The sequence below is a fragment of the Anomaloglossus baeobatrachus genome, chromosome 11 (genome assembly GCF_048569485.1).
Source record: "Anomaloglossus baeobatrachus isolate aAnoBae1 chromosome 11, aAnoBae1.hap1, whole genome shotgun sequence".
Taxonomy (NCBI): domain Eukaryota; kingdom Metazoa; phylum Chordata; class Amphibia; order Anura; family Aromobatidae; genus Anomaloglossus; species Anomaloglossus baeobatrachus.
The window spans coordinates 29,431,467-29,443,579 of NC_134363.1; the positions used below are offsets into that span (position 1 = coordinate 29,431,467).

Sequence of the window (12,113 nt, forward strand, 5' to 3'; positions counted from 1 at the left end):
CCTTGTGTTGTCTGCCTTCTTCCGCACCCTAACACTACTAACGGACACAAAACTACAACCACCATCATCCAACCCCCTGGGGCCTAGTCCTACTTGCAGAGGGCCACATCATCCAAGCTGCCAATAACATCAGCCCCAGCAGTGAGAGACTTTGCAGCCGCGGCTTCTCCCACATAGTCGCAACCCGCAAGTGGCGTCACGAAAAATACTTCATTATATCCCCTGTAAATAACCCCTTTTTAAAAGCAACCCCCAAGGTCACGGAACTGGGCACCAGCCATTGCACCCGTGACACTTCCCAGTGATATTGGGCCCGGGACCGAGTACACCAAAGCCCTGGGGCGTGTCATATGATCACAACCAATAAGCATTCCACACTGTATAATCCCCCACACAGCACACCACACATTACAATGGCTTGTCCATAGCCCTCCTCCTAGTATAATGGCCCCCACAAAGCATAGAAAAAACATAAAAATATTACATCTTTTGCACCTTATATAAAGAAGATATATAATCTATAGCAGATACTTCCAAAATACTACACCGCATGCAGATGAACATAAAGCAGCATATGCAGCAAGGAGGGATTTGGCTGAAGTTAAAGCAGCATAATAAATTGCACAATTTATATATATATATATATATATATATATATATATATATATATACAGAGCCTTGCGAAAGTATTCGGCCCCTTGAATTTTCAACCTATTCCCACATTTCAGGCTTCAAACATAAAGATAAAAATGTTAATGTTCTGGTGAAGAATCAACAACAAGTGGACACAATTGTGAAGTTGAACGATATTTATTGCTTATTTTAAACTTTTGTAAAAAAATAATAAACTGAAAAGTGGGGCGTGCAATATTATTCATCCCCTTTACTTTCAGTGCAGCAAACTCACTCCAGAAGTTCATTGATGATCTCTGAATGATCCAATGTTGTCCTAAATGACTTTTTTATGTTTATGTTTGAAGTCTGAAATGTGGGAAAAGGTTGAAAAATTCAAGGGAGCTGAATACTTTCGCAAGGCACTGTATATATAGTATATACATATATAGAAAATATTGCACATGTAAAACAGTCAAAGGTAACCACACTGTGTATTATATGTGCCTATCCATATTTAGATCCAAAGTACCAGCCACACCCGACACATGTTTCACCCTAAGTTTGACCGAGGAAGTGACTACTAGAATAATCTCCCTGTGCGCTAAAAGATCTCAACTTTTCAAAAGATTTGACGCCTCTTTGATGATTCGCTCCATAGTTCCTTTGTTTTTCCACCAGTATAGTCCAATACAGGCAAAAAAATAAAGGAATAGAGTAAGAAACTACCATAAAAAGTAAACCACATGTGTCTTGAAAAATAAGGCAAAAATTGTTTGAAATTTTTGATTTTACAGTCCTGTATGAATGTTCAAAAGCCTCTACTGTCAGAGATAACCATATAACCACCTACACATGGTTATGAATATCAAGATACATTTGATACCTGAATATTAAATGTTCCAAATGGTATACGAACTAATAATAAACCAAAGTGCAGGATAGAACTATAGGGACTAATCGCTATAATTAACTAAACAACCACAGAGAAAACGATCAAACGCCCAATAATGAAATTGCAAAGTTTTATTGTATAATTACAACAGACAACATGAAAAAGGTGGAGCGAATTGGTGCAGGAACTTCATTAACCCCAAGAGGTCACAGATTTATCCATATACAATGCCTATAACCAGGGTCGCCACTAGGAATTTCAGGTCCCCATAATGGCAAAATTATGGGGCCCCCCTGAGACTCCACCCAGGCTCCACCTCGGCTCTGCCTCCATGCCTCCACCTCGCAAACCTTCCACAGTCCTCCACCACTTTTGGAAAAACACATTATATATGTATATAATTTATTGTTGCCTGTCCTTAGCAGTGGTTTCCTAGCAGCTATTTTACCATGAAGGCCTGCTGCACAAAGTCTCCTCTTAACAGTTGTTCTAGAGATGAGAAGGTGGGTCCAAACTTTTTTTATATATATATATATATATATATATATATATATATATATATATATATATATATAAAAAAAGTTTGGACCCACCTTCTCATCTCTAGAACAACTGTTAAGAGGAGACTTTGTGCAGCAGGCCTTCATGGTAAAATAGCTGCTAGGAAACCACTGCTAAGGACAGGCAACAAGCAGAAGAGACTTGTTTGGGCTAAACAACACAAGGAATGGACATTAGACCAGTGGAAATCTGTGCTTTGGTCTGATGAGTCCAAATTTGAGATCTTTGTATCCAACTACCGTGTCTTTGTAGAAAAGGTGAACGGATGGACTCTACATGGCTGGTTCCCACCGTGAAGCAGGTGTGATGGTGTGGGGGGTGCTTTGCTGGTGACACTGTTGGGGATTTATTCAAAATTGAAGGCATACAGAACCAGCATGGCTACCACAGCATCTTGCAGCGGCGTGCTATTCCATCCGGTTTGCGTTTAGTTTAAACATAATTTATTTTTCAACAGGACAATGACCCCAAACACACCTCCAGGCTGTGTAAGGGCTATTTGCCTAAGAAGGAGAGTGATGGGGTGCTACGCCAGATGACCTGGTCTCCACAGTCACCAGACCTGAACCCAATCGAGATGGTTTGGGGTGAGCTGGACCACAGAGTGAAGGCAAAAGGGCCAACAAGTGCTACGCATCTCTGGGAACTCCTTCAAGACTGTTGGAAAACCATTTCCGGTGACTACCTCTTGAAGCTCATCAAGAAAATTCCAAGAGTGTGCAAAGCAGTAATCAAAGCAAAAGGTGGCTACTTTGAAGAACCTAGAATATAAGACATATTTTCAATTGTTTCACAGTTTTTTAAGTATTTCATTCCACATGTTTTAATTCATAGATTTGATGCCTTCAATGTGAATCTACAATTTTCAGAGTCCTGAAAATAAAGCAAACTCTTTGAATGAGAAGGTGTGTCCAAACTTTTGGTCTTTACTGTATATTGTATAGAGTCATTACACACATTTATTTCAAGTGTTTATTTCTGTTAATGATTATGGCTTACAGATGATATTCTAATTTACTGAGATGCACCAGTATGTCCCCATTCTGGGAGCTTCCTGGTATTTATGTCCCCCTTCCGGTATATATATCGGCCTCCTGGGCCTATTCTGGTTTTTATCCCATTCCTAGCACGTATGTTCTCCTCCTGGTATATATGTCCCCTGGTTAAAAAAGTACCTGTGGAGACCAAGTGGTGTACCTCACAAGAGACTTAAGGCTACTTTACACACTGCGATATCAGTCCCGATATCGCTAGTGTGGGTATCCGCCCCCATCTGTTGCGCGACACGGGCATATCGCTGCCTGTGCCGCACAACATCGCCCAGAGCCGTCACACATACTTACCTGTCCGGCGACGTCGCTGTGACCGGCGAACCGCCTCCTTTCTAAGGGGGCGGTCCGTGCGGCGTCACAGCGATGTCACTGAAACGTCACTGAACCGCCGCCCAATCGCAGCGGAGGGGCGGAGATGAGCGGGACGTAACATCCCGCCCACCTCCTTCCTTCCGCATAGCGGCCGGGAGGCAGGTAGGGAGAGCTTCCTCGCTCCTGCGGCGTCACACGCAGCGATGTGTGCTGCCGCAGGAACGACGAACAACCTCGTTACTGCTGAAGTAACGATAATTGAGAATGGACCCCCGTGTCGCCGATTAGCGATTTTGCACTGTTTTGCAACGATGCAAAATCGCTTATCGGTGTCACACGCAACGGCATCGCTAATGCGGCCGGATGTGCGTCACAAAATCCGTGACCCCAACGACTCCGCATTAGCGATGTCACAGCGTGTAAAGCCCGCTTTAGTCTCTTGTGAGGTATACCACTTGGTCTCCACAGGTACTTTTTTAACCATGGAAATAAAGATTTTTGATGTTTTTATAATATAATTGTGCCGGATCCTTTCTTCCGTTACTTCTTACACTCGTATTACCGGCTGGGACCTCCCGGTGGATGCCGTGCATTTGTGGACTTCAACACTCAGACAGCAGGTGAGCTGAAAAATCTCCTTCCTCTATATATGTCCCCTCCCTGGGATACTTCTGGTATATATGTCCCCATCCTGGTTTATTTGTCCCCATCCTGGAATATATGGCCCATCCTGGGGGCCTCCAGAGATATATATAAATATATATATATATATATATATATATATATATATATATATATATATATATATATATGTATATATATACATCCCCCTCCTTTGTACATTCTGGTATATATGTACTTATCCTGGTTTATGTCCCCTTTCTAAGCCCCTCCTGGCATATATGCTGCAAAAAGAAAATAAAAAAACCCCAAACATTTTACTCACCCTCCCCGGCTCCCACATCGTGCGGCGTCCTCTCTGAGCCACGATGCATTTCAGCTGGATATGCTCCCTCCAATGCACATCCAGCTGAAGCAAGGCGGGGACCGGGGCCCCTCCACAACCCCCAGTGATTGTCCCGCTCCTGTCTTCGGCTCACAGAGCGATTATCTGTCTCCTTAGGATAGATCACCAATGTCTGATTGGTCGGGGTCTGGCACCCCAGCTAATTGCCTGTTCTAGGTGCCGTGCCAGTGGTGGTCAGAAGTGCTCAGTTCCGGATCTGCTCTGTCTAATGATAGTAACATAGAGTAAACGGAAAAGGGTTGTAGATCCGCGCCAAGGACTCAATGGGATTTGATGTTCTTTGCCTGCTGTCCTGATGAAGGGAGCTTTGACTCCTGAAACGCGTTGACCTGTGCATGTCATTAAAGCAGCATAAAATCTCCTTCCGAATCCATTGAGTCCTTGGCGCGCATCTACAATCCTTTTCCGTTTACTCTCTGTTATCAGCCAAATTGGGGACTGCTGCCGAACCCGGATTCTTAAATGCGTGTATAGTGGTTGTGACTGGCACAACAATTATAGGTGAGTTTGATACAAATTATTTACCCTTTCCAGCACCAGGGTAAGACCCTATTGCGCTTTCTTGTTCCACAGCTATTTTCTGTACCGTCTTCTGATAGTGGCAGCAGCCCACTATCAAAATCAATGAGGTGGATGTGAAGTACTCAGCCGCGGACACTATCAGAGGACGGAGCAGATCCAGAAATAAGCATCCGGCCACCTGCATGAAGAGCAGCTGATCAGTGGGGGTCCTATTGCGATCTTATAAGAAGCAATACCCAAGTGGGACCCAGGCCTAATGATGACACACAGTCAGTATCACAAATAAATATTTACATTGAGGTACCTTATAGATGACGTTGTCTCTGAGTCATTTCTTTCTATTCTTTATCTTGTCCTGATGCCATGATGACTTTTCACATTCACATCTCGTCTCTGCAGATTTCCATCTTCTCCGGTCTTCTGCAGCACATCCCGACACCATACCCCTAAAAATAGCAGAATGATTATAATACTCCTATTTACTCCTATTTAAAAAATATCTGCTCTACACTGTGCCCAAGAATAAATAATGGCCCCTCTTATCGTGTTCTCTGCACAAAATATGACCCCACACTGTCCCTCTTATGATACAAACCCTCCACACTGCCTCTCTTTCCATACTGAGCCTACTCTTCACCCTGTCCTTTACACTGTGTTCCCCTATACTGCCCAGTGTTTATACTGTGCTCTCATCACACTCCCCTCCTTGCTATGGCTTCACACTGTCCTCCCATTCTGCCCCTTCTCCATACCGCCCCCCTCCACTACCCAGTCTCTATTCTGTGCCCCCTCACATTCTTCTCATCCCTTACTGTCTCCGCACTACCTCCTGTGTGTTCATATACTTTTCCCCTCACTCCCCATCCAGCCCACTTGCTACTCATACTATGTCACTCTTTATTCTGTGTCCTCAAACTTTTATTTCCAGTTCGCTCCACATCCTCTCTCTCCCCATACATCACCCCTCATCCTCTCTCTCCACATACATCACCCCTCATCCTCTCTCTCCCCATACATCACTCTTCATCTCTCTTCCCATACATCGCCCCTCATCCTCTCTCTCCCCATACATCACCCCTCATCCTCTCTCTCCACATACATCACCCCTCATCATCTCTCTCCCCATACATCACCCCACATCCTCTTTTTCCCTATGCATCACCCCTCATACTCTCTCTCCCCATGTATCACCCCTCATTCTCTCTCCCCATGCATCACCCACATCCTCTCTCACCCCATGCATCACCCCTCATCCTCTCTCCCCCCACGCATCACCCCTCATCCTCTCTCCCCCCACGCATCCCCACTCATCCTTTCTCCCCCCATGCAACACCCCTCATCCTCTCTCCCCCCACGCATCACCCCTCATCCTCTCCCCACGCATCACCCCTCATCCTCTCTCCCCCATGCACAACCCCTCATCCTCTCTCTGCCCACGCACCACCCCTCACCCTCTCTCCCCATGCATGACCCCTTATCCTCTCTCTCCCCATACTGTGTCCAAATAAATTTCTCCCTCCCCATCCTCTTCCGACCATACTCTGTCCACAGATAGTATGGTGGAGAGAGGGTGGGGGAGGGACCTGTTTCCATAGATACCCCCCTCTCACCCCATACTGTTTCTCTTCCGTGTCTTCAGTTCCACTGGAGCACTTATAAGCGTTCTCTGCCGCCTCCACACTGCGGCCCTGACATCCAGGTCAGCAGTGTGATCAGCTGACTTGGTCACATGACAGCCGTCGCTCTGACCCGGAAGTCAGTGCCAGCGTTAATCAATTGTCCTCGCGTCTGACAGATACAAGGACAATTGAGCAGCGGGAGCCGCGCGCTGCAAATTCTATGAGTGCGGCTGTCATGGCAGGTTGAGAACATGACTAAGACCTGAGGCGTCGAAACGCGTTGTTCTGCCATCTTTCTGACATCTACTAAGGTATCTGCTGGATTTTTATTGCCTTATTTTCAATAAAAGGATTTTTTAATCTACTCCTGGCGCTGGAAATCTCTCTTTTTACTTCTAATCTGGATGGTTGCCGAACCTTGTTCCGTGCGCAGGACTCCTGATTACAACCAGCAGGTCAGTCCTTGGTGAGCTGGACCCTCCCCTATCTTCTTGGAAATACTTTTGTCTGGCCCATTTTTGAAGTTTTGTGTTAAATGATCAATGATTTGATTTTTGTTTCATTCTCTTTTGTTTTTTTTCATTGCAAGCAAAAAAAATGAAAATAATAATACCAAAGAATATGTGATTGCAATCATTTTCAAGAAGAAACTGAGTATTCTCTGACAGAATTGCAGAGGTGCCAATACTTTTGGCCAGCACTGTATGCTTTGTAATTAAGAAAAAAAGGGAACCAGCACGATCTGAAATTGGCATGCATCATATAAAAAGTGAAAATTCACAAATTTATTCCAACTGTACTATAATAAAAAAATGAGATTTTTAGCAAATAATTGATCAATTTTTTGAGCCACCCCTGCCAACGTCACGGCAAATCTCAATAGGGGGGTCCTACTCTACATTCTGTATTTCATGTGCCATGCGGCCTCCTAGATAAAGTTAAAAGCAGAACCATAATGGAGCACACATACCTGCATCCTGTATATAGCCGCTTCCATGTTGCAAAAAAGGCACTTGTGGATAGAGGCCAGCCCAGGTCCCAGCATGTGGAGCAAGCCCTACACATACCAGGACTATATCAGAACTGATCCTCCCAGTGCCAAACAGCAACCATTGATAAAGGCGGACAAGATCCAAGAATGGTGCTTAATTAGCATTGCCTGTGGAAAGGGGTGAGGCAACTGAGTCTGAACAGCTACCAACAGGAGGAATATATTGCATGCCAAAATGAGGCGTGCATGGTATGGTGTTGGTCAGACACCAGATTTGTAGCATAACTACGGTCAAAACAGAGAAAAAAAGGGAACCAGCACGATCTGAAATTGGCATGCATCATATAAAAAGTGAAAATTCACAAATTTATTCCAACTGTACTATAATAAAAAAATGAGATTTTTAGCAAATAATTGATCAATTTTTTGAGCCACCCCTGCCAACGTCACGGCAAATCTCAATAGGGGGGTCCTACTCTACATTCTGTATTTCATGTGCCATGCGGCCTCCTAGATAAAGTTAAAAGCAGAACCATAATGGAGCACACATACCTGCATCCTGTATATAGCCGCTTCCATGTTGCAAAAAAGGCACTTGTGGATAGAGGCCAGCCCAGGTCCCAGCATGTGGAGCAAGCCCTACACATACCAGGACTATATCAGAACTGATCCTCCCAGTGCCAAACAGCAACCATTGATAAAGGCGGACAAGATCCAAGAATGGTGCTTAATTAGCATTGCCTGTGGAAAGGGGTGAGGCAACTGAGTCTGAACAGCTACCAACAGGAGGAATATATTGCATGCCAAAATGAGGCGTGCATGGTATGGTGTTGGTCAGACACCAGATTTGTAGCATAACTACGGTCAAAACAGAGAAAAAAAGGGAACCAGCACGATCTGAAATTGGCATGCATCATATAAAAAGTGAAAATTCACAAATTTATTCCAACTGTACTATAATAAAAAAATGAGATTTTTAGCAAATAATTGATCAATTTTTTGAGCCACCCCTGCCAACGTCACGGCAAATCTCAATAGGGGGGTCCTACTCTACATTCTGTATTTCATGTGCCATGCGGCCTCCTAGATAAAGTTAAAAGCAGAACCATAATGGAGCACACATACCTGCATCCTGTATATAGCCGCTTCCATGTTGCAAAAAAGGCACTTGTGGATAGAGGCCAGCCCAGGTCCCAGCATGTGGAGCAAGCCCTACACATACCAGGACTATATCAGAACTGATCCTCCCAGTGCCAAACAGCAACCATTGATAAAGGCGGACAAGATCCAAGAATGGTGCTTAATTAGCATTGCCTGTGGAAAGGGGTGAGGCAACTGAGTCTGAACAGCTACCAACAGGAGGAATATATTGCATGCCAAAATGAGGCGTGCATGGTATGGTGTTGGTCAGACACCAGATTTGTAGCATAACTACGGTCAAAACAGAGAAAAAAAGGGAACCAGTACGATCTGAAATTGGCATGCATCATATAAAAAGAATGTAGAGTAGGACCCCCCTATTGAGATTTGCCGTGACGTTGGCAGGGGTGGCTCAAAAAATTGATCAATTATTTGCTAAAAATCTCATTTTTTTTATTGTAGTACAGTTGGAATAAATCTGTGAATTTTCACTTTTTATATGATGCATGCCAATTTCAGATCGTGCTGGCTCCCCTCTCTCTCTGTTTGGTCGTAGTTATGCTACAAATTCTGGTGGCCGGTCACCACCATGCCATGCACGCCTGATTTTGGTTTGCTATGTATTCCTCCTGTTGGTAGCTGTTCAGATTCAGTTACCTCACCCCTTTCCACAGACAATGCTAATTAAGCACCATCTTGGATCTGGTCCGCCTTTATCAATGGTTGCTGTTTGGCACTGGGAGGATCAGTTCTGATATAGTCCTGGTATGGTGCAGAGCTTGCTCCACATGCTGGGACCTGGGCTGGTCTCTATCCACAAGTGCCTTTTTTGCAGCATAGAAGCGGTTATATACAGGTTACAGGTATGTGTGCTCTATTATGGTTCTGCTTTTAACTTTATCTAGGAGGCCGCATGGCACATGAAATACAGAATGTAGAGTAGGACCCCCCTATTGAGATTTGCCGTGACGTTGGCAGGGGTGGCTCAAAAAATTGATCAATTATTTGCTAAAAATCTCATTTTTTTTATTGTAGTACAGTTGGAATAAATCTGTGAATTTTCACTTTTTATATGATGCATGCCAATTTCAGATCGTGCTGGCTCCCCTCTCTCTCTGTTTGGTCGTAGTTATGCTACAAATTCTGGTGGCCGGTCACCACCATGCCATGCACGCCTGATTTTGGTTTGCTATGTATTCCTCCTGTTGGTAGCTGTTCAGATTCAGTTACCTCACCCCTTTCCACAGACAATGCTAATTAAGCACCATCTTGGATCTGGTCCGCCTTTATCAATGGTTGCTGTTTGGCACTGGGAGGATCAGTTCTGATATAGTCCTGGTATGGTGCAGAGCTTGCTCCACATGCTGGGACCTGGGCTGGTCTCTATCCACAAGTGCCTTTTTTGCAGCATAGAAGCGGTTATATACAGGTTACAGGTATGTGTGCTCTATTATGGTTCTGCTTTTAACTTTATCTAGGAGGCCGCATGGCACATGAAATACAGAATGTAGAGTAGGACCCCCCTATTGAGATTTGCCGTGACGTTGGCAGGGGTGGCTCAAAAAATTGATCAATTATTTGCTAAAAATCTCATTTTTTTTATTGTAGTACAGTTGGAATAAATCTGTGAATTTTCACTTTTTATATGATGCATGCCAATTTCAGATCGTGCTGGCTCCCCTCTCTCCATGCTTTGTAATTAGTACGAAACATGTGGAATATATCAGTTTTGATGTGTAACTTCGTAACCGAGTAATTTCTATATATTTAATATTTATTATGTGATAATTATATCCAGTGTTGGTGCAGGAATAATTTACTACTAAATTAACCCTAGAACGCATACCTGGGGCCTCGCAGGCCTGCTAGGTCATTTGTTTTCTATGGTAGATTGATATGGTTGCGCATTCTAGGGTTAATGTATTCCAGTTGGATATTTAGAGTATATACTTTTGTTGATATTGCATATTCAATGATACCTTGAATGTGTATATATATATCCATTGAGTTTTTCACGTTTATAATTATATCTCCTATTTCTTTCGCATTTATCTTTGATATTGCGGCTGAATATTGGAGGTGCTTTGTGTTGAATTAGAGAATATATTTATATATTTATATGTCTATATGATATGTTTACAATTAATCCTCAATTATACGTATATTTTATATAAATGAATGTCCCTCAAATTATGATCTATGTATATATGTGGATGCGTGTATACGTTGTATATACATTGTGATGTGATCACTGGTGATGTTCAAGAGGAGAGATATGCGTCGCTGAGACTTTTGAAATCAGTGATGTGAACCTGGGTGGAATACTCCAGCATATTAGGTGTTGAGAGGGTTAATTTGTATTACCTGGGCCGGGTTTGTTGTGGACAGCTAAAGAGATGGGTGGGACGGCTGTTCACCATATCTCCACCTCGGGGTGTGGTCCCAGAGGTAAAAGCCAGGCCTCTGGACACACTCGTGGTTCTGCTCTGTATTTTCCTGTGCTGCAGGAAGTAGTTCTGTCTTTCTGTAAATGGCTTGTGGCTGAAGTTAATAAACCTGGTGAAAATCGACTCGTAAGGTGTTCCTGTATCTATCTCCTACTGCAGCTGAGAGAGTGGCTCTACAACAAGTGGTGGAGAATGCGGGCAGGAATCCCAGGAAATGTTTATACCTGATACAGAGGAGCTGGATGTCCTGGGTGAAGGCAGCAATGAGCAAGGGAACATGGTCAGGCACCATGGAGGACCTGATTAAGCACCTGGTGTAGGCCCAGCAGCCGCAGCTAGCCCAGCAGCAGCAGCAGCAAGCCCAGCATGAGACAAACAAGCTGTTGATATAGCAGCTGCAGCAACAGCGGGAGCAACACCAGCGGCAGATAGACGTCCTAGCAGATGTAATCCGTGGCAGAGCGACCAGTCCAGGTGATGACGCTAACGTCCGGAAGGCGGTAAGGCGAGCTATGCAAAAGATGACCCCAGGGGATGATGTTGAGGCCTTCTTGACTGTGTTTGAGAGAGTTGCTGAACGAGAAAAACTGCCGCCGGAGCAGTGGGCAGAGGTATTGGCGCCATATTTAAGTGGAGAGCCACAAAAGGCCTATTATGATCTTGCCTTACAGGACGCTAAGGAGTATGACAAATTAAAGGCTGAAATTGTGGCACGCCTGGGTGTGACTATGACTGTTAGGGCACAACGGGTCCACCAGTGGACATATCATGGCGACAAAGCCCTTCGCTCGCAAATGTTTGATTTACTGCATCTGGTACAAAAATGGTTGCAGCCAGAGTCCTCCACCCCAGGGCAGATGGTGGAGCGGGTCGTAATGGACAGGGTCATTCACTCCCTTCCGAAGCCAGTGCAGATTTGGTTGCCCAGGGAAACC

General features: G+C 44.3%; 1 protein-coding gene across 1 annotated transcript in view; it reads right to left on the reverse strand.

Annotated features, from left to right (window-relative positions):
* Window positions 1-12,113, reverse strand: part of LOC142255768 (phospholipase A2 inhibitor and Ly6/PLAUR domain-containing protein-like) — a 69,238-nt gene that overhangs the window by 13,390 nt on the left and 43,735 nt on the right. The window contains exon 5 of the mRNA XM_075327215.1: window positions 5,286-5,427. Within this exon, the coding sequence (XP_075183330.1) occupies window positions 5,327-5,427 (101 nt within the window). The 3' untranslated portion in view covers window positions 5,286-5,326. The remainder of the gene's footprint in view (window positions 1-5,285; window positions 5,428-12,113) is intronic.